This window comes from Leptonychotes weddellii, chromosome 10 (assembly GCF_054177405.1).
Source record: "Leptonychotes weddellii isolate Sample4059 chromosome 10, ASM5417740v2, whole genome shotgun sequence".
Classification (NCBI taxonomy): Eukaryota; Metazoa; Chordata; class Mammalia; order Carnivora; family Phocidae; genus Leptonychotes; species Leptonychotes weddellii.
In genome coordinates, this window is record NC_138378.1 from 19523060 (window position 1) to 19549495 (window position 26436).

Below are 26436 nucleotides of genomic sequence, written 5' to 3' on the forward strand. Positions count from 1 at the left end.
TATGTGGAAGTAGGGTCTTTACAGAGGTAATCACGTTAAAATGAGCTAAGACAGGCACTAATCTAATAAGACTGGTGTTCTTATTTAAGGGGGAAATTTGGACACAGATCTACACGCAGGGAGCATGCCATGTGAAGATAAAGGGAGAGATCAGGATGATGCTTCTACAAGCCAAGGAATGACAAAGATTGCCAGCAAACCACTGGAAGTTAGGGGAAAGCCACGACACTGATTCTTCCTCCCAGCCCTCAGCTTTGATTTCAGATTCCTAGCCTCCAGAGCTGTGAGAAAATAAATATCTGTTGTTTAAGCCACCCAGTTTGTGGTACTTTTTTTATGGCAGCCTTAGCAAACTAATACAGATGTGCAGGTGCCTTGAAACCTGTTACTCGGTATCCAAAGGTAAAAGATCCCCAGTGTGGCTGCTGCAGGCATATTACTTGCTCACTCTCTGGAAGCTCCCGGAAGGCTCCAGCTGAGTCTTGCTCATCTCTGTGCCCTGCATGGTTCCATTAGCACCACAGCAAGGGGAAGAGCTCTGTGCCATGCTTGCTCCGATCCATAATATCTCTGCAAGGCGCACTGCTTGCACCATGAAAGAAAACGTTGAAAACGATATGGTTTCTGCTCTGAAAAAAAAAATTTCTAAACCAGATGAACACATGACAGTATAAACTGGTTTGTAATTATTAATTATAGCTGCCATTTATTGCATATTCACTAAGTGCCAAGCACTTGACATGTATCAGTATTCTCCTGCCAGCCACCCTATAAGGCAGCTGTAATTATTCTCATTTACAAGGGAAGACACCTAGGGCTGGAGAAGTTAAGCAACTTCCCAAAGCCTCACAGAGACTACGTGCATAACCAGCGCACTACCCAGCCAACCTGTGCAAGCCAGATGGGCACCCCAGGAAGAGAGGAAGCATCCACGGGGACTGAGGTATCTGAGAAGGCTTCATGAAGGAAGCGTCCCAGATCATGGGCTGGATCGAATATGGGAAAAGGAAAGTCGAGGTGCAAGACTTGCTTTTCTACCTCTGAGCCTTTGCCTTTGTTGGTCTCTTTGCCTGGGATGCTCTCCTCTCCTGGCTTTGCACAAACCTGGCTCATTCTCATCCCTCAGGGCTCAGCCCAAATACCACCTTTTCAGAAAGGGCTTTCCTGACCACCCTTTCTAGCTGGTTGATTTTTCTAAAGATGGTTCCAGCGGTGTCCATACTGTAGGCTCTTCTGCCCGTGACTGCTTTGACCAAGAGCATACTGTGGAAGAGACCGTGTCAGCCTCAGGCATGGCACCTACCTGGCCTGGAAGTCAGCCACGAAAGAAGGGTGACTAGCCTGAGGGGCGCCTGGGTGGCTCAGTCGGTTAAGTGTCTGCCTTCAACTCAGGTCATGATCTCGGGGTCCTGGGACGGAGACCCATGTCAGGCTCCCTGCTCAGCAGGGAAGCCTGCTTCTCCCTCTCCCTCTACCCCTCCCCCTCCTTGTGCTTGCTCTCTCTCTCTCTCTCTTAAATAAATAAATAAAATCTTAAAAAAAGAAGAAGAAGAAGAAGAAGGGTGATTAGCCTGAGATCAGTGAGCTGTGAAAAGTCCAAGCCACGTGGGAGGAAGAGAATCCAAGGAGCATCAGACACCAGATCGGGGAGGGAAGAAGCCATCTGGGAGAGGTAGAGAGATGGATAGATATGAGATCAAGCAATCATGGTAAAATGTTAAGTGTACAGTCTAGGTGGTAAGTATAGTGTTTGCTGTTCAATCCTTTTGACTTTATATATTTGAATTTTTCACTACAAAAGTTTGGGCAAAAGAGAAACCATCTTGGAGGTGGATTCTCCAGTCCCCGGCACTTCAGCTGACACCAACCACATGGAGCAGAGATGAAGCTCCCAGCCCACCCTTTTCCAAATTCCTGGCCCACAAAATCATGAGCTAAATAAATGAGTACTTTAAGCCACTAATTTTGGAGGTATAGATAACAGAAACTCTCCAAGCAGACCTCTCTTACTTTCTATCACAGCTGCCTGCCTGTTTCTATCGCATTACCACAGTCTGCGATTGCCTTGTTTGCTTGCTTTTTCATCATCAGTCTCTCCCCCAGTAGAGTGTAGCTTCTGTTTCCTTTGCTCACTCCTCCAAGGACCTAGTACACTGCCTGGTCCATGGAGGTATAAGTCAATGTTTGTTGAGTGACTAACTGAGCCCAAGAGATGGAGCCCTTCTGAAGAGTAACAGGAGAGAATACAGACGTGGAGTCGGGGGGAAGCTGGCATTTGTCAGTTGGGCTACCCAACCACCATTTGTCAGAATCTCAAGAAACGGGAAGAGGTAGCCCCCTCTCCCACTATGGCAGTTGGAAGAGGTAAACACACCCTCACCTCAGTTCTTGTTAAAGCATAGAGGCTGGATGTACTCATGACCTGTCAGAATCCACCCCCCACCCCCCGCCCCGCCCAGACTGAATCTGGAGGCAGAAATTCCAGCTGTAAAGGTCAGTCAGAGGCAGTAGTGAGTCCAGAGTTGGGGGCCTTGTTCAGAGCAGGCAGTTCTAGGGGCAGGATGTTAGCCACCTGGCTTTGGGGGGTTCTTGCCTGAGGCCAGTTCTGCAGTGTTCCATCCCCTCCTTCTGCCTTAGGTTCAGCTCAGGTGTGAAACCAAGAAGCTAAATAAATGAATGCTGAGTGTGGCAGATCCTGATAAATCCAGGACATGGGACTGAAACAAGGGTCCTCTTTCCTCCAGGTGACCTGGGTATCTTCTATGTGCCAGAAAGGCCTGGGACACGTTTCCCTCAGAGGCAGCAGGGCCCAAACAGCCGTGGAGACTCATCACATCCTCGACTCTTTCTCTGGGCCTCCAGGGGCCTCATAACAGTAACCAACTTTGATTGCCAAGACCTGTTCTTCTCTTGCTTTTCACAAAGTATGACCTCAGGACTAGATTCCACTCTCAGGTGCCCGAGTCCTATTCCTGTGCTCTAGGATCTTCCAAGAGCAGGTCTGCTACAAGGAGGAGAGGATCATATTCCAATGCTGGGCTCATTAGAGAGGTCAGCAAAGAGAATTTCCATCAGGAGATAGATTACATGTCAATACCAACCTGCCCTTTCCAGGAAGATCCAAACACTCTCACCTGTTCTTGAGACCCAAGATCTCCCACAGTCTTGAAACCTGAAAAGCTTTATTCAGCAGACGTTCATTGAGTGCCAGCTGTATGTCAGGTAGACACTGGGGACAAGATCTTAGGCTCCAGTGGGGGAGAGACATAGAAACAAACTAATACAATAGGATATTTTGAGTTCTACAAAAGAAGAACGAACCCAGAAGCATCGGACTCCGCCTTTGGCAATCATGGAAGGCCTCCCAGAGTAGGTGACATTCACTTTCCAGAAGGAGATTACAGCAGAAGCAAAGGTCCAGGCACTTCCAGCTCCCCCCCAGGAGGGAGTCCAGAACTTCCCATCTCTCTGAAATGCCTCAGTCATACAAGCAGCACGAACTTCACAGGCATCTAGCATCTGGATGATATTAATTGCCTCCATGTTTATTAAGAGCCCCATTAAACTTGACTCTAACCAACAGCACAGTTGGCTCCCTGGGTTAAATCCACACTAAATATTCAATTACACACAGCACAAGCAGAATCATATTTGGCAGGGATTAGTTCACTTGTCCTGTGAAGGCACTTTTTCCAGCTGAATAATAATGGTGGTTTTTAATTGTGTGGTATCTTCCTCTTGAGAGACTTTAAGCCAGAACATCTCCTCAGAGGGAGACAGAAACTGGGTGTCATCATCTCCATTTTGTAGCTGGATGAACTCAGTAAAGAGATCTGGCGCTCGCCACAGAAGCTGGAATCCTACTTCTATTTCAGAGCCCAGCTCAAATGCCCCCCTCTTTGAAGATTTTTCAGTTCCCTCCTCACAATTTCCCTGCAGGACGTGACACTGAAAGAAGCTGAGAGAAACGGCGGAGCGCTCTCTGTGTACAGAGAACCCTGTGAGGATGCTTGGCCTGTATTCACTCGATCTCCCTCAGCACACCCGAGGGAGTGTTTCCATTTCACAGCCGAGAAAACTGAGACAGAGAGAAGTTGAGGGATGGGTCTTGGACTGCACAACTAATAAGTATCAGGGTGAGGATTCAAACCCAGGCCTCTGAGCCCATTGTCATAACCACACACAATCCTGGCCCATTTGATCTTTCGTTCAACAAGTATTTATTGAGCACCTACTGTATACCCACGGCTTGCTAGGAGTATAGTACTTGCTAGGGATGCAGTAGTGAGGAAAACATCGTCTGCCCCTGTCTAGCAGGGAAGACAATTTTAAAATCCTTCCACAAACAATTAATTACACATCGGTAATCAGGCAATGTTAGCAGAACGTAACTCAACCGGATAAGACGCTTCGCAGGGTGAGAAAGGAATCCGGTGCCTGCATGGCTCCTTCTTTTCTATAATTCAGGGATCCATCAACTCTTCCTTTTTTTTTTTTTTTTTTTTTCAGATTCTGTAGCTGAGCAATGCCTACAGACGCCCACAGCTGCTTTGGGAATATCCACAAATCACTTCCCTTTCCGAATCACAGCTTTCCCAGCTGTAAAATGGGAATGAAAAATAACAAACGACTGGAAGCAACCCAAATACCCATCAACAGGGGACTGTTTACATAAATGATGGGACATGTACACCATGGAATATACAGCTATTAAGAAGCATGAGACAACTGGAAATGCTAGAGATGGATCGCTAAGACATCATTGAGCGAAAGAACAAGGTACAGGATGGTGGGTTTGGAATGCTGCCAATTGTGTAAATAAAAAAGGAGATAAAGGAACATGCTTATTTGTGCATGGGCTATCCCAGCAAAGATGCACAAGAAACAGGTAATGGGACGCGCTCCCCCCTCTACCCGCCAGGCAGGGGACCCGGACACCAGGGGTCATGGGGAGCCTTCCTCTTAATGTGAGCTATTTTTATCTTTTGAATTCTGCACTCTGCATGTAACTTCTTGAAAGCTAAATGAATCAATTAGAAAAAATCAATACAACATTTTGATGGGAACACAAACGCAGTCAAATAGCCCTGCTCACATCCACCCACCTTGCAGTGCTCTTGGTGTCAAAGCCAAGGTCAGATTTGGCAGCCCTTGAAAGATCTAGAACAATTAGAACACATGTTGCTCCTAATGAGACCAGGTAGGAATAAGGGCCAAACAGAGAAGCAAAGAGGAGAATGAAGGAGGAAAAGAGGAGAGAAACAAAGAGGCCATGCTTGAAGAGAATGACCCCAGCAGAGAGAAACTCACAATTACTCTAGTGCCACTGAGACCCCAAGGCAGTCGTGCTACCTGCTTCTTTCTAGCCAGCTGCCAGGTTGCCATGGTAATGTCATAGTCTGTGAAAAGCTTATTTATGATTCTGAAAACATTAAAAAAACACACACACACACAGCAGGCTGCAGATAGGCAGCAAGGAGCAGCGAAGGGTCCTGTGTGAAAGGAGGCATGGGGTGACCCTCCCCGGGCTTGAGGCCCCCCCTTGAAAACTGGTGGGGTTGGCCTAGAGCTGAGGGTTGCAAACTGGAGCATGCATCCAAATCACCTGGAGGGCTAGTTAAAACACAGATTGCTGTGCCCATCCCCAGAGATTCTAATTCAATAGGTCTGGGGTGGGGCATTTCTAACAAGTTCCCAGGACGTGTGAATACTGTGGTTTGGGGACCATACTTACAGAACCACTGTCCTAAAAGATCTCTGAAGACCTTTCCAGGGGCGCCTGGGTGGCTCAGTTGGTTAAGTATCTGCCTTCGGCTCAGGTCATGCTCCCAGGATTCTGGGATCGAGTCCCACGTCGGGCTCCCTGCTCAGTGGGGAGTCTGCTTCTCCCTCTGCTCCTACCCCTGCTTGTGCTTTCTCTCTCTATATATCAAATAATTAAAATAAAATCTTAAAGAAAAAAAAAAAGACCTCTCCACCTCAGGATTCCAGGAGCTATGGGCTCCAGCTCCCACTTGCCCTGAGCACATCCGTCCCCTCCATCGGCTCCTCGGTTAACGAAGCAGCTACAACATCCCAAAGGATGGCCCAACACAGGTTGCAAGGTAGCTCAAAGCACCTAGTGGGCCAAGAGCTTACAGGGCAGTTTCCAGGGCAGAGGCCAACACCTCATACAAGCAATTGCATGGAAAGATTGGCTGGCATTCCAGCTGTCTTTGCCAGAACTCTCTCGTGGGGCTAATTAACTGGGTGCGATAGCCAACAGGTGCTGCTGGGCCAGAGGAAAGGCGGCTGCCACTCAAGACAAGGCTGAGCAAGGGCCAGGGCTGGTTGGAGAGGATTTGAAAATGACAGAAACCAAATCTCCAGGCACTATAATTTACCACAGTGGGATTCTGATTCCCCACAGAAATGGGGACAGGCAGACAAATCCAAACACCCAACCCCATCCAACCCCCAGAGCATGCTGAGCGAGAAAGCTCACGGCTAGGGTAGAAGGCAGCATTGACGACAAGTCCTTCCTGCTTCAGGATTTCTTATACATTCAACAAGTATTTGCAGAGCGCCAACGATGCTCCAGACATCATGCTGGATGACCCACACACGGGCGGTGAGCCAGAGTAGCCCCTGACCTCATGGAGTCTACATTTAAGTGAAAAGAGACAGACATTACTCAAAGAATCATCTGATCTCATTGTGCTGTGGTTGTGTAAGTGAATGATCTTGTTCTTAGGAAATACTCCTTAAATATTTAGGGATAAAGGGCAAGATGTCTCAACTTTTTCTCAAGTGGTTAAAAAATAACGATCATATATATAATAGATTAGCTATACATATAGTTTGTATATATAACCTATATAATCTATCATACACACAGAGAAAGAGAAAATAATAAAGCAAATGTGACAAAATGTTAACAATTGTTGACTCTGGACCAAGAGCATATGGGAGTTCTTTGTATTACTCCTGCAACTTTTCTGAAAGCATGAAGTTATTTCAAGAAATTTTAAAAAGGATCGCAAAACTATTTGGAAATTGTAACAGTGATGAGTGCTATTGTTTGGTTTTTTTTTTAAGTACATAATGGTGGGGGCGCCTGAGTGGCTCAGTCGTTTGGGCATCTAGACGCCTTCGGCTCCGGTCATGATCTCGGGGTCCTGGGATCGAGCCCTGTATCGGGCTCCCTGCTCAGCAGGGAGTCTGCTTCTTCCTCTCCCTCTGTGATCTTTCTCGCTCTCACTCTCTCTCAAATAAATAAATCTTAAAAAAAACAAATCTCTCAAAAATCTTTAAAAATATATATAAAGTACATAATCATGTAAGGACCTAAAAATGGAATGATTTGTCTTAGGTAGGGAGGTCAGGGAGGGCTTCATGAAAGCGTCAGGTTTGAGCTGCAGTCTGAGCAGAAGTTGACCAGGAGAAGAGAGCTGCCTTCCAGGCAGAGGACAGGGCTCCAGCAGGAAGCCTGTCAGGGAAAGAGAGAGCACCCTGGAGGAACTGAGAAAATGGGACCCAGCCCGCTGGAGCGGAGCACTGCCACACCCTCTCCTTCCCAGCCCAGCTCACGCTGGAGAGGAGCTGGGGCAGGAGGAAGGGGGCAGGCTTTCAGAAAAGGGGCTGCTCTTCTGGCCCAGGGAGGACCCCTCCCCCACCCATTTTGGTTTATGTTCCCGGGTGTCTTCCTCTGCCTCCCCTCCAACCTCGGTTCTTACAACTCTGCTCCAACGTTTCCCCAGGCCAAGGCCCAGAATGCCAGTAACAGGTGGCTCCGTGATCTGACAGCTTCTCACCACCGCTTGCCTTTAGCGCCATCTCAGCCCCCAATCCCTGGTTGCCATTCATCAGCCCCTTTACCTGCCATAGAAAGAACCCTGGGCTGTCCCTTAAACTTATTTCTACCATTTGCTTCTTGGGCCTCAGGCAGCGGGCTCCACCTGCAGATGGCTCTGTACGGTTTCCATCTGTGCTTCACCCACCACTGGTTTCTGGAGAGCGCCCACGGAACCACCTCTCGGATATCCTTCCGGGGGGGTCAACCAAGTGCAACCCTGGGTGATTGGGAAGCACGGACCTGCATAATAAACGCGGGGTGTCTCCATGGCATCGTTCAACTAAGTCATCCAAGCGTTTTGCTGGTACCGGGTAACATCACCCCAAATCCAAAACCCCAGGAGATGAGGGACATTTCATTAGGTGTTCGTGGGGTCAGAGAATTCAGAACTTGAAGGGAATGTTGAGATCTTGGGGTCTCACACCCTCATGTTCGGTGCAGAGCAGCTCAGAGAAGTGAAATAACTTGTCCAAGTTCATAGAGCGACTTTGTGGAGGAGCTGGACCCAGAATCCAGGTTTCCTGATGCCAAGCAGAAGGGCAGAGTCCAGTTAGTAAGCCAGTAAATAAACAATCTACAGGACCTCCCAGGAGGCTAGCATTCTGAACGCAGCCGAGGAGTGGTCCTTAGCTCTGAAGTGAGCAGTCGGGAGAGCCTTGGTGGGAAGCGAGCCCCAGAACTCTCTCTTGTTGCATTTAGCAACTACTCATTGTGTTATTTTTAATCTATTTGGTTTCACTTTAGACCCGGTTCCTATTTCACATTTATGACTAAAGGCCTTTGGGCGAGGAAAAGGGAAGTCAGAAAGAAGATTCTTTTCTTTTGTACTCTGCAAATCTTTCCAGACTTTTTTTTCCCCCCTTTATAACATTTCCTTCCCAGGGCCCTGACAAGCTTCTCAAATCTGCATTTCCAATCCCCTGTTCGCCTTCTCTGTAATTATCTTGGGAAAATTTAAATTCCTTATCATGGCTCTGTGACAATACCAGCTCAAGATAAGCAAGCCAGGCTTCTGTTCTGAGGTCTTGTCAAATTGCCCTCAGTAGGTTCACTTAATAGGAATTATTGTTAGATTTTTTTTTAAGTGTGATAATGGTATTGTGACTATGTTCAAGAAAGAGCCCTTATCTTTTTGAGATTACATACTTAAATATTTATGGGTACAATGATAAGAGGTCTAGGATTTGCTTCAAAATATGCTAGTGGGGAAAGGTAAAGAAAAATACAGCTCCCTTAATATACTGTTTCCTACCACCTTTCTCTTGCAAGTTCTTTTTGCTGCATCTTTCCCACCCTCCCATCCCCAATCTATGAATCCATTTATTTTGTCTCCAGGGATGTGCTTTTCTTCCTGGAGTCTCAGCAGAGAAGACAGTATGGATGCTGGAGCCAAAGAGGCTCAGGTTCAGGGCGCCTGGGTGGCTCAGTCGGTTAAGCGTCTGCCTTCGGCTCAGGTCATGGTCCTGGGATCGAGCCCCACGTTGGGCTCCTTGCTCAGCGGGGAGCCTGCTTCTCCCTCTGCACCCCCCCCCATTCGTGGTCTCTCTCTTTCTCGCTCTGAAAATTAAATAAAACCTTAAAAAAAAAAACAACCAAAGAGGTTCAGGTTCAAAGTCCTGAGGCTCCACCCTGATGAGCACAGTGACCAAAGACAAGACATTTATGTGTCTCAGTCCTGGTTTTCCCATCCGCGACACGGAAGTCGTAAATTGACAACAGTGTCCTTTTCTAATTATTTTCTTGACCCCTGTTTCTGCTTCTGCTGCCACCTGCCCTGAAGTGTGCATTCTTGATCCCACCCATGCTCCACAGCTTTAGCTCCCTTCTCCTCACTGGTCCCTGGCTCAGCTCCAAGCTCCAGACCAGATCAAACCGCCTGTTACCGGCTTCCTTCTGGAGGTCCCTTGAGTCCTAAAAACTCACCGCATATAAATCAGAGCTCATTGCTCCTCCCCACAACCAGCTCCCCCAGAGTACCCAACCACCCCTCAGGCCTGCAGCTGGAAACCTCAGCTCATTCTCAACATCTCCCCCTCCTTCACCTCCTTTGTCCTTTCTACCCCAGGCCCAGTGGTTCCATCTTCCAGAGCCCTCTCAAATCCAGCCCCATGTGCTCCCCACCACCTCCTTGGTGGGTCTTGGCTCAGGCCCTCAGAACCACAGGCCTGGACAGCTGTAAAAGCTTCCTAGCCAGGCTCCCTCCCTGTGGCCACTCAGCTTTTCAGTACCCCCTCCAGGCTGCTGGCTTGAAAGCCTCCCATGGGGCTCTCTCCACTGAGAAGAGAAAAGGCCCACATTCCTAAGCATGGCATTTGACACCCTGCACAGCTGGGCCTTCACACATTGTTCCAGAATCACTTTCTGTATTTCCTGCCAGTGAAGCTGTAGGCCTGGGCTTCTCAGACTGTGGTCTCTCACACCTGCATCAGAATCACCTGGGGCCTTGGTTAAACATGCAGAATCCGTGGGGCCCCTGGGTGGCTCAGTCAGTTAAGTGTCCTACTCTTGATCTCGGCTCAGGTCTTGAGCTCAAGGTCATGAATTCGAGCCCCGCGTTGGGCTCCGTGCTCAGTGTGTGTGGAGCCTACTTAAAAAAAAAAAAAAAAAAAGCAGAACCCTGAGCCCTACCCCCAGACAACTGAATGTGGGGGTCCAAGTGCAATGCACGCAAAGGCCCGAGGACCCTCCCTCTAGCCACACCAGACAAATCGTCACGCACTGATCATGCCTCCCGGCTCTGCTCATGCTGTAGTAAGGTTTCCTTCCCTTCGCTTCAAGGCCCAGCTTCAATGTCATCTCCTCTGCAGCCTTTGCTGTGCCCCTAGCAGAGCCGATCCCCCACCCACTCTGCTCCTTTAGCACATGGCACACACTCTGTTACAGACCGTGGGTTCCTCGCCGTAACTAATCATCTGTTTACCCGCCTGCCTTCCTAGCTAGAATGAAATCTCCACCAGAGTGAGTCCACAGAACGCCTGGAGCCCCCAACGTGGTGAATGGCCCACAGCAAGCACGGGAGAAAATATCTATTGATTTGAATTGTATCTTACCTTTTCTTGGTTCCTGGCTACCAAACGTAATGCTTAGCACCCAGCGAACATAATTACATTGATGTCTGATGGATGAATTATTATCAAAGGATGGATGAAAGCCTGAATGAATGATGAAATATGCAAATAAGTTAATGATGGATTTTCATCACTGATTAATATTCTGGGGGCGCCTGGGTGGCTCAGTTGGTTGAGCAACTGCCTTCGGCTCAGGTCACGATCCTGGAGTCCTGGGATCGAGTCCCACGTCGGGCTCCCTGCTCAGCGGGGGGTCTGCTTCTCCCTCTGACCCTCCTCCCTCTCATGCTCTCTGTCTCCCATTCTCTCTCTCAGATAAATAAATAAAATCTTTAAAAAAAAAAAAATATTCTGAAACGCTCGTGGCGTGCCTGAGTCTATTTCTAACCTGAAGGATGTGTGAATTGGGTCAGATGTGAGTGAGCCCGGGACTTTTGGTTCCAAGCTCACTGGTGAAACCACCAAAGCTCTGATGTTGGTAAGAAATGTCACTATCCCCATGACAAGCGCATGTGAAAAGTGCAATATGCTACCTTTGTTGTCGCCATGGGAAATCCTCACTTCTTACGTTTATCACTCTCCCTCACAGGGTCCACAAAGACCCTACTGGTACTGCTCAAAGGGAGATCTGATACGTGTTGTGAGGGGCTGGAAGAGCTCAGCCTTAAGATGCTGAGGCTGAGGTGGGGGTAGCGCCGCTCCAGGGCATGAGGGCCCCCCGCTCCCCCTGTTTACCAGCTGAGTGAGATCAGAGAGTTACCCGATGTCTCCAACACTCAGCTTCTTCCACCATGAAATGCGGCCACTTCGTGCTCCTAACCCTTAAGGTTATCAAATGAGATCATGTATGTTACATGACTAGCACATAGGAGGCATCGAGAGATATTACGGCCACACTGTCACAATCCAGGACAGCTGGATTCCTCTAACGGATCCGGTGCGGGTGAATGGGGCTGACCCAGGGGCTGGAGGGACAGGAGTTAGGCAGGAAGGCAGGCGTCGGCCATGGATTAGGGGTCGATTCTGGGGTTTAGAGGAGAGTTCCACCTCCAAGGGTGGGGCCGGGTGTGGAAGCTGATCCACATTCTGCCCCGTGGCCTCAGCGCTCAGGGACCAGATGACACGGGGAAAGGTCAGGCAGACGTGGCCAGACTGGAAACTTCAACCCTGGAGAGAAACCAGTGGCTCTGCTCCCGATCTTTGGCCCTGCCTCTGGAGCCCAGGTTTGCTGCGTCCGCAGCTCATGGAGCTCCGTTAGCTGCGCTATAACCACGGAGGGGCAGTGACGCCATAACCTGGCCCTGACACTGGGCACCCAGTTCAGATGGGAAACTGGAAACCGGAGTGCCAGACAGGCTGTGGGTTTTTTCCTGTAGACAGTCAAATAATGGGAACCTCCTCTGCTGTGTCTGCAGGCCCTACTGTCACTAAGATCCTCCAACTCTGATTCCAAAGGAGAAGGGCCCTCCCACCAGAGAGATGCCCCCTCCTCTGCCAGGCCATGTTGTTGCCTGATGAGCCAGGCTGGAAGAAGCCTCCATATGGTGGGTTTTCTCCTTTGGGCTTTCTCCCGGGGATCCTGGGGCAGGGGCTGAGCTTGGCAGAACATATAGCCTCCCCTAACTGGAAACATAGCTGAGAACCCAGGGCAGGAACTGGGCAGAGAAAGACTGGCGGCCTGGGTGGCTGAGGAGGGGATGGCCTGACAGACATAATTGACCCGGACCCCTCGGTGCTCCGGGATTTCACAGCAAACAAAACCCGGCACGTGGCGCGGTGGGGGGGGGGGGGGGCCCTCTGGCTTTTGTAGGGAAATGTGACATCCCCAAAGACTGGGGAAGAGCGACACCTCCCGGCTGCCTGCGATCATGGCCCTCCTCCCTGTTTAGAGAACCACGGGGACTTCAGAGACCATCTTAGGAGCCTGACGCCTTTAAAAGCCTGGAACAAAGAGGATTTGGCTTCTGATTCAGTCAGTCCGGGGTGGAGCCCGAGTTTCTGCATTTCTAACAAGCTCCTGGGAGAGACTGATCCTGCTGGTCTTAGGAACTGCACATTGATTGGAAAGCTTTATATACTTCAGTTATATCTCAATAAAGCTGGGAAAAGAAAGCTTTAGGGGGCTCAAAAACTCATCAGGTCTGGTTGCAGACATCCAAGTGTCTCAGGAAAGGAGACACTTCCACGTATGAAATCCGTCGACCGCAAGGCAAGGCCAGAAGGGAGGAGCAGGGTGTGGGAATGCTTCTTGGAGAACTGGGATCCATCGAGGTCTTTAAATGCTGGTCAGGGAGCACCTGGGTGGCTCAGTTGGTTAATCATCTGCCCATCGGCTCAGGTCATGATTCCCGGGTCCTGGGATGGAGCTCCCCTCCATACCCTCCCGGATCGGGCTCCCTGCTCAGCGGGGAATCTGCTTCTCCCTCTCCCACTGCCCCTCCCCCTGCTTGTGCTCTCTCAAATGAATAAATAAGATCTTTAAAAAATAAAATAAAATAAAGGCTGGTCAGATCTCCACCAGGGAGAGCTTGCCTCCAGGATCAGCTGGGGCCAGCCTTCCTGTGCCATGGTGCCTGACACCCACATGGCATCCAGCAACCCAGAAAACCAACCTGGTTAACATTCATAACTGCCTCGGGGCAGCCCCAAAGATTCCAAGCAAGGTGAACATTGAAAATACTTAAGGGAGTGACATTTCCAAGCAGCCCAGAATTGCTTAATTGATTTGCTAAATACAATCCACTTCACCTCTCTAAAAAAGCTCTCCTAATGACCTTCCCAAATGCAGACTTTTCCAGAAAGAGATGAATTTCTGATGGTTATTGGATCACCAACCAATCACAGGCACTTCTGCTTGGGTAAGCTACGAAGCGGAAGAAAGGACCCCACTAGCCCCATTTTACAGAAGAGGAAACTGAGCCTCAGGGAAGTGAGGTGACTTTGCCTGAGGCCACCCAACAAGGCCAGCCACTTGAACCCTGGTCCTTCACCCTGACATAGCACTCATAAACACTCCTGTGACATCTGCTGCTGCTGATTCCATAAAAACAGGTCTAGAAGGCACACTGGGTGGGGAGTGTCAAGGGAATCTGGGAGTCTGGGGTCCAGGCCTCCCCTTCCCTTCACACTGGCCTCAGGCTGGGAACACTGCCATCATCCAGGGAGGGCGATGAAAGCAGCTTTTACAAAGCAGGGTCTGAGGCCCTCAGACAGGCCCCCTTTGTCAGCTTCCTCTGCCCTTCCCCCCGCCCCAAGACGCCCCCCCCCTCGCCCCGCCCCCCCGGGGCCCACTGCCTTTAGCATCACCCTCCTTGAATGGCTGGCTCCAACACACTGGAAATTTGCAACACAAATGCACGCCTTGTCTCTCTCCCGGTGGAGCCCCTCTGCCCCAGCCTTTTGGGGCCTTTTAGAGCCTGCCTTTCTCTGGGGCACTTTCTTTCCACAGCTCAAGTCCCCAGCCCCTAGCGCAGGCACGATCACTAATTAACTCTGGGTTAAATCCCATCCTGGGAAGAAAGCCGGGCTGCAAGCGAGGCGTTCCCACCGCCTCTCAGAGGATAAGGACGAGGTGGCTGGCTGCGGGAGTTGGGGGAGGGGGCTGGGCGCTCACTCTCAAGGCTCTTTCTGGTTTCCTCCCTCATCCTCTGCCTCAAGGGGCTTGAGAATACACTGCAAATGAAGCCCACCCTCCCAGATGGCTCCCAGCTCTCCTTGCCACCACCCTGCGCAGCTTTTGGAGCTCTGATCATTAAGAACTCCCGTAACAGCTTCCTCTTGCCACGTGCATCCAACACTTTACAAGCATATTTCTGGATCCTCACAACAAGCTGCCCAGGTAGATAATATCACCCCCATTGTACAGATGCGATAACCGAGGCCCAGAGAGATTAAACCCCTCACCCAGAATCACACAGTTTGCAAGTGGCAGAGCTGAGTTTCCAAGCCAAATCCATTTGCCTCCCAAGCTCATGCTTCTCTCTGCTTTAGGCTTTAGGCTTCTCTCTGCTCCTGTGTGATGCTCAGCCAGCTTTGCCATGACTTTTCCCTTCTCTCCATTCTGGGAACATTTAACGGTGTGTCTGTCTCCGGATCTCCCTGCCCGACGTAATTACTCAGCCCCTCACGCGCCTGCCTCCTGCAGCTCTCGGAAGACAAGCGCATGCCACTTTGCTCTGAGCATCCAAGAACAGGTCGTGCAGGGGGAAAGGCCCATCCCACTCCCCTGAGGTTGGAAATAGGACCAGACCTCCGGAGATGGATGAACACCAAGCCCAGCGAGCTCTGTGGGGGCCTAATTCCAGTGCCTCAGAGGTGTTTGTGGGACAAAGAAATGCTCCTTTCAGAACCGCCTGGGGAGCCCTCCATCGAAGGGCGCAGGAATGTAAATGGCACGGCCACTTGGGGAAAGAGTTTGGCAGTTTCTTAAGCTAACCATTCACTTACCACATGACCCAGCAGTTCCACTCCTGGATAACCACCCAAGAGCAACAAAAGCACACGTTCGTACAAAGTCTTGCACCCGAGTGTTCATAGCGGCATTTTTTTTCATAATAGCCCCTGAATAAACGGAAATCGACCTGAATGTCCATCACGGTGGATGCATAAACAAGCTGTCAGACGTCCATACAACGGAATGCTACTCAGCCATAAAGTGGAACGGGCCGTGGACACTTGGATCAACACCAACAAATCTCAAAAACAAGAGGGTGAGTGGAAGAAGCCTAACACCAAAGAGTACATATTATGTGACGCCACAGTTCAGATGAACTTTCTAGCAAACGAAAAACCTATAGAAGCAAAAAGCAGATCAGTGGTTGTCTGAGGCTGGGGTTGGAGTCGGAATTGATAGCAAACAGGCTGGAGGGAACTTGTGGGGTGACAGAGGTATTCTAAACGGGGTTGTGTGATAGTGACATCATTTTACAAACTTACGAAAACTTGTCGAACCATAGATGTCAAACAAGTGCCTTTCATGGTGTGTGAATTATACTTCAATAAAACTGTTAAAGTCCTTTTTTATAAAAAAAAATATTTTATTTATTTATTTGACAGAGAGAGACAGCGAGAGAGAGAACACAAGCAGGGGGAGTGGGAGAGGGAGAAGCAGGCTTCCTGCTGAGCAGGGAGCCCGATGCGGGGCTCGATCGCAGGACCCTGGGATCCTGACCTGAGCCAAAGGCAGACGCTTAATGACTGAGCCACCCAGGCACCCCAAAACTGTTAAAGTTCTTTAAAAAAGAGTAGAAGAAGTGGTAGGCCAAGGAAGGACCTTAGGAGAACATTCGCCTGGTGCAGGGCACTGAATTTGGAAGTGACAAACCTCTGTTCACATCCTGGCTCTCCCCCGTCCAGCTGTGTGACCGTGGATAAGTGGGTCACCTCTCTGTGTCTCTGTTTTCTCACTTTGTTACAATTACAATAATAACAATGGTAAGAGCTCATTCTTGAGGCTTACTCTAGAGCAGGCCCCGTACCTGATGCACTGGCACATTTAATCCTCACCCAAAAGCCTTATCAGTTGAGCCCTATCATTCTCCTGTTACAGATGAGAAAACTGAGAACAGGCCTGGATCCCTTAGCACAAAGCCTGGCAAGCAGAAGAGCTCCAGCTAAGGTTGAATTCTGATCCCCATGGCTTCTCCAGCCTACTCCCTGTGCCCGACATCTGCTCTCTGGCCTGGTGTCTATTCTAGGTACGTGCCACTCAGTCCCTGCTTCTGTGGGAAACATCCTATGTGTGCTCTGTGCCAAGAACACGGCTCAGTGCAGGCTAAGAAGAAGGATCACAAAAATACTGCTAGGAGACTCCTTCAGAAACTACAGATTTCCCCCCAAGGGGCAGCTGAAAGGAGTCTTCACTTCCCCTTCAACCAGAGCAGTCTCATGTTTTAAATCTGCTTTATATACTGCACTTCCATAGAGGATTTCCAAAAAGGGGCACCTGGGTGGCTCAGTGGGTCAAGCATCCGACTCTGGATTTCCGGTCAGGTCATGATCTCAGGGTCCTGCTTGTCTCTGCCCCTCCCCCCACTCGCACGCTGGAGCGCACACACTCACACACTCTCTCTCTCAAATAAATAAATAAATCTTTTTAAAAAAAAGAAGAAGAGGGGCGCCTGGGTAGCTCAGATGGTTAAGCGTCTGCCTTCGGCTCAGGTCAGGATCCCAGGGTCCTGGGATCGAGTCCCGCATCGGGCTCCTTGCTCAGCGGGGAGCCTGCTTCTCCCTCTGCCTCTCTCTCTGTCTCTTATGAATAAATAAATAAAATCTTAAAAAAAAAAAAAAAAGAAGAAGAAGATTTCCGAAGAAAGGTTTATGCCACTTTTTTTTTTTTTTTTTTTTTTTTAAGTTTGAAAGCCGCTCTTCTCTAGCAGTCCTCGTGGTTCGGAGGCCTGGGTGCGGAAGTAACTTGCTGAGGGTCAGAGAGGTCATGACTGACAGACCCAGGAGGAGCAGTGGGTGAAGCTTAGAGCTCCTTCCACTCCTCAACAGCCACGTGGGAGACCCGTGCCTCTGCCTCACGCTTTTCTGCCATTCTTGAGGATTCTTTAGCTCCGGGCTCACAAAAATCTGGAAACACAAGAACCCTCCCAAGGTTTGCCAACTCTTTCCTCTCACTTCACACATTCTGAGGCAACTACCCATGATCGGCTGCCTTGACACATGACAACGGGTACTCCCCAGGCTAGCTGCCTCTGCTGGGCGGTGGCTGCAGCAGGTGTAAATCAAATAGGGGGAAATCGTGCTCACTGGAGGAGAGAGAGAGCAAACAGCGCTCCTCGCTGAGAGGCTAAGGAGAGAAAAACGCTTCTCTGTAACGCTGACCACCCTAAAGTGAACTAAAGTTGCACGCAGACAAAACAAAATTATATCAACTTTTTAAAAAGGCGCATTTAACTCGGAGAGTAAATGAACCCTTGGTGTTTCCCTGTTATGATTACTCCAATTACCAGAGAAGCAGTATTAAACTCTCCATTCACGTCAGAATAATATCATAACTTTGTGCTCTGTCCATTCCCTCCATGATAAAGGGAAAGTTCCATACGAGCCTTCATTTGCAATGGGGAAAACCTCTTTCCCCTATTAGGGTTTGTCAGTGTGATGCTAAAAACGGTCCTTTGGTTGACTTGTGGGTAATTGATTCTCTGACGCTGACGACGCTTAGGAAAATGAAGGTATAAATGACGAGAGCGCCACTCAGCCACCGAGCAAACACCGATCCCGAGGTCCGGGGAGCTGGAGCAGCGCCTCATAGCAGAGGGACACCTGCCACATCGGAGGTGAGAGAGGGTGGCCCTGGGGGCTGGGCTGGATGGGGCGAGAAGGTTGACCTTCTCACCAACTCAGAGACACCAAGTCAAAGAGGGCCACCACCATCCTCTTTGCCTGTGGACTAGTGAGCACATTCAGCCCCCTGGTTAGGGGCTCTGGAACATGCTTTTGATGAGAGGAGCCATGTTGAGGTTGTCTCGGATCCGTGGCATCTCAGCCATGGAGAAGTGGCTGGCAGGCATACAGACAAGTTCCAGGTGTTTGTCAGGGGCGGACGAGGTCTCGGCTCCCCTTCACGGGTGTGCAGGCAGGCGTCTGGGGCAAGACATGAGCTGGCTAGAGTCGCCCGTCAACGATGGGGTTCTGCCATGGATCGGAAAGGAGCCAAGTGGCTGTGCAAATCAATACCGCCCATCTATCGCTCAGAACCCATTCAACATAATTGCCTGGAAATTGATAACATTTTGCTTTCTTGCTCAACTGCAGCTGCGCTCCTTACTCAAGGTTTCAGATGCAGTTACCTGCCCTCGGAGCGCTTCGTTACCCCCACGCTTGTCTCTTGATCCATGCTTTGACGGTCCGATGTATTTGTGTCTTTCACCATAAGCCACTTCAAACCCTTTCTGGAAGGAGGTGGGGGGTCCCTCTTTTAAGTGATGATTCAAGATGCTTCCTCATTAAAAACTTAGATCTCCTTCCATTTGGAACTCTATTGCTGAAACACTTTATAAACTGGATCAGGAGGTCAGTGCTTCAGCGTTCTTAAATTACAAAGCAGAATGTTTAGGAAAGGGAAAAGATTTTCTTCCTCAGTGTTCAAAAGTGGGCACTTGAGACCTGACCTCTGTCGTTAGCTGAAGATACACCTGCAGGATTCTCGTGGCATTCTTGGCATAGAGGCTGGCAAGAGGTGCCAGCAAATGTAGATCAAGTGCCCGTTTATCCTGAATCCAGATGACCTCAAATAGATCTAACCACAGAATTCATTTGTAAACACTGCGGAAAGCTGATACTCATAATGAGAGATGATAAACCTTAAAATGCCTTTGGAGCCATCAAGGAGTCATTGATTCTCTCGGATTTGTGCTACACTTAATTCCCTGGAATTCTATCTCTGTGGACTGCTTGTGTGGAATATGTCTGCCAATAGCTATTTTATCCTTGGGGATACAAGCACCATTCTTATGGACCTATAAGAGAGGTAATTCTTGTTTCCCAACTTTGTCCAGTGGAATTTTGCAACGCCGTGGATTAGGTTCTCCTAGCCCGAGGTTGCAGTGGTGTGCTGACCCATCCCTGGGGCGCACGGTTTGTGGCAAATGTTGGGCCTCTTGATTGTCCAGACTGTACGGTTGCTCAGCCGCATTCCGAATAAGCTGGGGGTTACAGAATTTACTATGACTTGCCCCAAAAAGTCTGCCCTCCTATCAGGTTATTTTCAACTCACTGAAACCCCTGGATGTGCATAGGAAAGGCATCGACCAAGCAGGTGTTCCTGTTTGTCTCCCTCTTTTCTTCCCTGGAGATCCAATGACAAAGAGCAAAAGCTTTCAGGTTTTTTTTTTTTTTCAGAACCGCTTCCCATGTGCAGGTGATGAATTCTGAAGCGCCCATTGAATAGGGAGCGCTGTGAATAGGGTATTGTATCTGGAGCGGGAGGAAGTCTGCTGGCCTGGGAACTGTGAGGCCCATTCTGAAGTGCCCACTCCAAAACTAATTTGATGGAGGACCATGGAAAAAGGCCCTTTTCCTCTCTTGGGCTCGTTTCCTCGGCAGTAAAATGAAGACCGTGATACCTGCTGCAGAGGGCAAGTGTGAGGGTGGACCGTGCGGGCCAGGGGGGCCCCAGGGGCTGGGGAGCACAGGAGACGGTGCAGGAGGTGGGGAGGCCAAGCGAGAGCTTAGGCCAAGAGCAGAGGTTTGGTCTTTGCCCTGGAGGGAGTGGACAACCAAGGGCTTCTGAGCAGGAGAATGAAGTGATTAGGGGCCTGGATATGCCCAGGTCTTTAAAAGATCAGCAGCAAAGAAGGCAAGAAAGTCCAGGCTACAGCCGGGAGACAGAGAAAGTAGAGCTCTTGTCAAGGGGCGCTCCTCACCTCCAAAGATCTCCGTGCTTAGGAAGAAAGTTCATTGCTAGAGAGGCAACCTGGACAAGGCCAGGAGAAGGGGGCCAGATGCGATATGAAATGATGAGGAGGACTGAAGACTGAGATCCTCCGTCTGGGGAGCAAAGGCCTAAGTCAGATGCAAAACTCATCTAAAGGGCTCTGTCATGTGGATGAAGGTGCAGAAGCTGTGGGTGGCCCAGCAGGTGGATGTGGGCAAGGGGTGGGGGGCAGAAGCCACGTTCTCATCCTTTCTCTAGCCCCAATCCTTACCAGAAGAGTAGAAGCTTAACACATCTTTGCAGGACAAGGGGGTTTGCACTTGACACGATGAGAAAAACTTCCTAACAAGAGCTGGCTGGGAACAGCACACCCTGGTTTTGAGGTAGTGAGCTCCCTGTCACTCACTGGCAGAGAGCATTTGAGCAGGAACTGGAGGATTGCCGGTGGCAGGAGGGAGTGGAGGGGGTGCCCACCAAGGAGGTGCTGCTCCCTCCAGTTCTGGGTCTCAAGGCATGCCTGGGTTAGTCAAGACCCTGGTGTCTGGTAGAAGGGAGGTGACGCCCCAGGAGGGCAGGCGAGCCCAGAAAAGAAAAGGTAATCCCGCCAGTGCTGGCCCTGCCTGCTGGAAATCGCTCTTCAACAGGACAGGAGAGAAGATGAAAGGCATGGGGTGATGTTGGGAAAGGAGGGATTCCTGTCCCTCTCTGGGCTGGCAGGGCCCCTCCATGTGCCTGTGGATATCCTGCTGAGGAGGGGGCATGGGGAGTGGGGAGACCCGATTCCTAGGTAGCTGAGTCACCCCAGCTTCCCTGCGGGCAGGTCTGAGTTGCCAGGGGAGACTCGGCCCCCCGCTGAGGCGGGCGCTTCCTGTTCTGCCCCCCGATTGCAGAGCACGGTGTCAGCAGGCCCCAGTTAAGGGTAATTACATGATCTCTTAGATGACTCGGCCGCACTGGTCCCCAGGCTCCCTGGTCTCTTCCAAGACCCTTCTAAGTCCCTTTGGTGGAATCGAAACGTCTGGAGCAAGATGTATTGCTCTGCCTTCCCTCTGACTTCCCACATAACAAAACAGGACGGGAGCCTGCCCCCTGAGTGGGTCTGATATGAGGTCATGGCTTCAAGTGTTTCAGAGAGTTCCTTATGTGCCAGGCTACTCTCATCTCATCAGACCCTGACAAGGACTCCATGTATGTAGTCAGTATTACAGACTCCATTTTATGGATGGGGAAACTGAGGCCCAGAGAGGAGAAGCCACTTGTCCTGGGACACACAGCTAGTGACGGTGGAGCCCAGATGTGAACTGATTTGTCGGACGCAGAGCCTGAGCTGTGGGCCCTGCTCACTGCTATAAGTGCCACCGTGGGTGGGGATGACTTAGGCGACCAGGGGAAGGTACCCCCTATCCCTTGCTGAGGCCTGAATTCCACATATAATGCCTTACAGCAAGGGGCAGTTTCCCTAATATCATTACTTTTCCATTCAACCCTGTGGGGTCAGCAGGGTAACTTAACATGCCCATTTTACAGATGCAGAAAATGAGGTCAGAGCTTGTGACTGGCAAAAACAGGACTTGAACCCAGACCTGTCTGACTTCCAGAGTCTGCGTTCTTTTTCCTACCTCACAGCCTCTAAAGGACAAGGCCTAAGGTTTGCATAGAGCCAAGCCCGGGGCTGGGCCCCACCAGCAAAGGGCATCCCTGTGGCTATGGCTACGCTTGATCTTCTCCTTCTGTCATTTTCCAGGAGCCGCCACAGGGGTGAAGGATGCTGCTTTGGGTGTTCTTCCTGGTGATCCTCACCCTCAGCAGTGGCTCTCACTCTTTCCCACCATCCCTGCCCCTCAGGTAAGTAGTCCTGCCACCAGGGCCTAGTTTCCCAATGTTCCCAAACCATCCCTGCAACCCAGTGGGGGATGATTTAGGGGGCTGCAGGATAGAGCCCTAAGCTGGCCCCCAGCCATCTCCTCAGCAACCCCCACGGCTCATCTCTGGGAGAGGGGTGGACTCTGAGCTCCAGGGAAGCCTCCCGGCCTGGGTCCTACCCTCTCTGGGGATGAACAGGGCAACGGGCAGAAGGACCTTACAGGGACATGAGGACAGCTCCCCGTTTCCTTGCCTGACCCTGCCACCCCGCCCTTTGACCTCTGACTCCTTCCATATAGAATCCCTCGGTATGCAGACGCCATCTTCACCAACAGCTACCGGAAGGTGCTGGCCCAGCTGTCTGCCCGCAAGCTACTGCAGGACATCATGAGCCGCCAGCAAGGGTAAGCTGAAGTCCTAGTGCTTTTTTCCCACATTTCGATGCATCAGAGTGTGGAGGGACTTTTGGTCCCTCCCCTTGGACAGCATCTGTCACTTCCCGATTTGCCATAGCAGAAGGGCCCTAATGTGAAGACCCGGCTTACCTCTAACTACGAAATGATCGTTGAACACCAACTCTGTGCTTCTCCCCATGCGAGGCTCCCAATAGTCATAATACCGATGGTAGTTACCATTAGATCATAATTCTGTACTGGAAACAAAGGCTCTGCGCTGGGATATTTCCGTGCACACAGGACAGTGCTGGGCTCACAAGTATTAGCCATTTACTCTTAGTTTCCTACCTGTAACAACCCTACGAAGTAGGTGCTGTTTACTCTCATCTCGTAGCGAAGTTAATAGCTTCCGAAGGACACACACCAAATAGTGGCAGGGCTAGGATCCAAAGAGCCCGACATCCCACAGCCTGTACATTTTTTTTATTTTGAAGAAGTTCCACACTTACAGAAGAGTTGCAGCAATAATACAATGGACTTCCACATCCCCTCCCCCATCTTCAACAATTACTACTGTTTTACCATATTTGCTGCCACACACACACACAAACACGTGTGCACGCTGTTATTATTTTGCTGAACCATTTGAGAGTAAACTGCAGTCATCACAACCCTTTACTCTAAAATCCTCCTGCATGGTGCCTCCTAACAGCTAACAAAAGGACATTCTCAGACATAATCACAGAATAATTAGCACTTAAGTGTGCGTATACACATTTCACCAGTTTTCCCAAAATGTACTTTGTAGCAATTTTTAATGTTCCTGATCCAGGATCCTATCCAGGATCATGGGTTGCACGTAATTGTCATGTCGCTTTAGTTTCTTTTACTCTGGACAGTTCTTCAGTCTTTCATTGACATTGACCTTTTTTTTATTAGTAAAGGCCAATTATTCTTTATAGAATAGAAGGTCCCTCATGTTGGATTTGCCTGATGTTTCGTCATGATTAGATTCAGGTTATGCGTTCACAGCAGTGATATTGTGTCCTTCCTGGTGCCCCATATCAGGAGGCACATGATGTCCATTTGTCCCATTATTGGTGAGGGTAACTTTAGTGGCTTAGTTAACATGATGTCTGCCAGATTTCTCCTCTGTAAAGTTAATATTTCCCCTTTATAATTAGTAAGAAAATCTGTGGGGAGATATTTTGCAAATATGTATTTCACAGCCTGTACTCTTCACTACTAAGTGCCTTCCTCAATGTTGCTGAATCTAATTCCGTTGGGTGGAAGAGTCCACACCGGATTTTGGAATAGGCATAGGGACCCACTGTGTTGCTTACTTTGCCCTGGCCTTTCCCAGGCTTCTCCACATCCTACCCAAAGAGCAAGCTCAACTGTTGCTCTTTTTCTAATGTACTAGAATGAGAAGCCAGGAGCAAGGAGCAGAGGTACGGCTTGGCCGTCAGGTGGACGGTATGTGGGCAGGCCCAAAGCAGACGGCACTGGAGAGCGTCCTGGCAGCCCTGTTGCAGAAGCACAGGTAGGAGTATGCGTGTGCTCACACGTGTGTGTGGTTAGGGACCTCAGAGGCTTCCTTCCCCGTGGGTTGCCAGGAAAAGGAAAGAATCTCCACCTCTCTAAAGGCCTGGGGCTCTGCCAAGCAAACTGGGAATGAGGTCCCTCCTTACGCACGTCAAGTACTGGAGGAAGGGAAGAAAATGCGTGCTGGAGACAGGATCTTATCTACTGCTCTATCTCCAGCATGAAGCAAGAGGCCAGGCTCAGCGTCTGTGTAGGTTACTTACTCAGTAGTCCTGGGCTAGGACCCAGGAACCTGAATTTTAACAAATGTCCCAGGGGATTCTGATGCGGATGATTTGACAGGCATACCCTGGATCCCTCGGCAAGTTCCAAAAACTATAAAGCCAAGGAAAGGCCAGCCCCTCCCAAAACCCTCAGGCAGACTAGCATGGGCAGCACGCAGGAGAGGGAAAGATGAGGATGGCGGATGACGGTCATTCCTCCTGTCAGTGACCCTCATGTTCCCACTGGGTGTCAGGGAAGATCAGGAATGAGTGCTCTTGTTTTACAGAGGAGGGAAACTGAGGCAAAGAAGGGGCAGCAGCTGGCCCCAAGTCACAAGACCCGTTTGCTTCCCTTCTTCACACGGAGCTCTACTTCACAAAGTTTCCCAGGGACGACATGACCGTTTGTGGGGAAACTCTGGTATATTTTTGAGCCTGATTTTAAACTGTGAGCACAAACAAGTCCCAGCATGGCTCTGCCAGTCACTTCTGCACCAACCTATTAAGCAAATCCCGTTCCCAGCAGAGCTCTCCACGTGCTCCCTCACCTTCCTCCCAACCTAATTAGACACCAAGAGCCCAGAGATCTCACCAACTACAGTCCTGTGGAGACACAAGCAGCAGACAGATGGGCGGGCTGCAGGAGGGGCGAGAACCAGGCTGGGAGGCACACAGCAAGCCGGCTTCCTTGTTTCCCCCTTTGTGGAGGGACGAGGAGCTCGAATCACCTCTAAGGTCCCTAAGACTAGAATTCTAAGAATAATGCCTCCCCCCAGCCGCTCACGCTGGGATTAGGTCATCATTCACCTGCTTTATGGCTCCTGCCAGGCCCCAGTGGGGTAGGGTGCAGAGGCCCCAGGGAGGACCAGGTCCTAAGAATGCAGGCTTTGTTACTGCAGGTTAAAAGCCAGAGACTTCACAGAGCAGGCAGGAAGGGCCCTGGAGGCTGCTCCAGCCATTGTTCGCCCTCTAGCGTAAGGGCTGCAAATCCCAGGATCTCCTGGGGGGGCCTCAGGAAACAACGGAAGAATGAGTTCTTACGCCTTGATAGTCAGAGGAGAGTGATCTGGAAGATGGCACATTTGTACGCCCACCACACTTTGTGTCCACCTAATGGCCCTGTGAGGAAACTGAGCTTCAGAATTATGTGTCCTCCCCTCCCTGGAAAAGTCGGCCGATGGCTACTGCATGCCAGGCTCTGGGCTGAGGGTACGGCAGTGGCTAGGACAACAGGGGGCCCTGCTCTCGTGGAATTCATTGCTGCACCGCCACACTGAAGCAGGCAGAAATTAAGCAAGTACCTGAACGGTGGATTATTTAATCTGTGATAAATGGTAAAAGATGTAAGGGGTGTGGTTGAACATATGTGCGGGAAGGAATAACCTAATCCAACCCTGTCTGGGGATTAGAGGTGGCTTCTGCAAGGGGGAGCAACGGGCCCAGGATCTCAGCAGGAGTGGGTTGGCAGAGCTGGGGCTAGGACTGAGGTTCGCTGCGCTGGACTGCACGAGACCCTTCCCTTCTCCCCACATTGCCTCTTCTGGAGCCCAGACCGCTCGTCCTGACCCTGGAGTACCTATCACCCCAGTTCCAGGTGTCTTGGCCAAACTCACCCATAGCTTCAGTCTCTGCAATTGAGTTTTATCTTTCTTTCTGCAACAGGTATTCCCAAGGATGAAGATACCACCTGTGTTTTTTGCTACCTGCAGCCAAAACACAACCGTATCCAGTTAATCCTATCAAATTTCTGACCTACTTTTTCCATCATAAATACAATAAAATTCCCCCATACTGGTCTGCATCTCAATTTCCTTTTCTCTCCAGCCTAACTTTTTTTTAATGTGTTTTACAGAGTTACATTTCCCAAAGAGGTATTACAAGGTATACTACAAAAATAGCTAAGACGAACCATGAGAGACGATGGACTCTGAAAAACAAACTGAGGGTTCTAGAGGGGAGGGGGGTGGGAGGATGGGTTAGCCTCGTGATGGGTATTGGGGACGGCACGTTCTGCATGGAGCACTGGGTGTTATGCACAAACAATGAATTATGGAACACTACATCAAAAACTAATGATGTAATGTAT

At 50.0% G+C, this 26436-nt stretch overlaps 2 protein-coding genes across 2 annotated transcripts in view; one reads left to right on the plus strand and one right to left on the minus strand.

The window, feature by feature from the left end:
- RPN2 (ribophorin II) overlaps positions 1-26436 on the minus strand; it is a 116555-nt gene that overhangs the window by 24503 nt on the left and 65616 nt on the right. The window lies entirely within an intron of this gene.
- On the plus strand, positions 22050-24089 carry GHRH (growth hormone releasing hormone). The gene is made up of 3 exons (XM_006733644.2): positions 22050-22129; positions 22447-22551; positions 23966-24089. Exons 1-3 carry the CDS (start codon positions 22050-22052, stop codon positions 24087-24089), a joined length of 309 nt encoding a protein of 102 aa, XP_006733707.2.

Bases quoted from the DNA above. Each gene is read 5' to 3' on its own strand.
- GHRH (XM_006733644.2), top strand. From the start codon at position 22,050: ATGCTGCTTTGGGTGTTCTTCCTGGTGATCCTCACCCTCAGCAGTGGC. The intron at 22,130-22,446 runs GTAAGTAGTCCT...CCTTCCATATAG, and splicing joins CCACCATCCCTGCCCCTCAG to AATCCCTCGGTATGCAGACG. The intron at 22,552-23,965 runs GTAAGCTGAAGT...CTAATGTACTAG, and splicing joins ATCATGAGCCGCCAGCAAGG to AATGAGAAGCCAGGAGCAAG.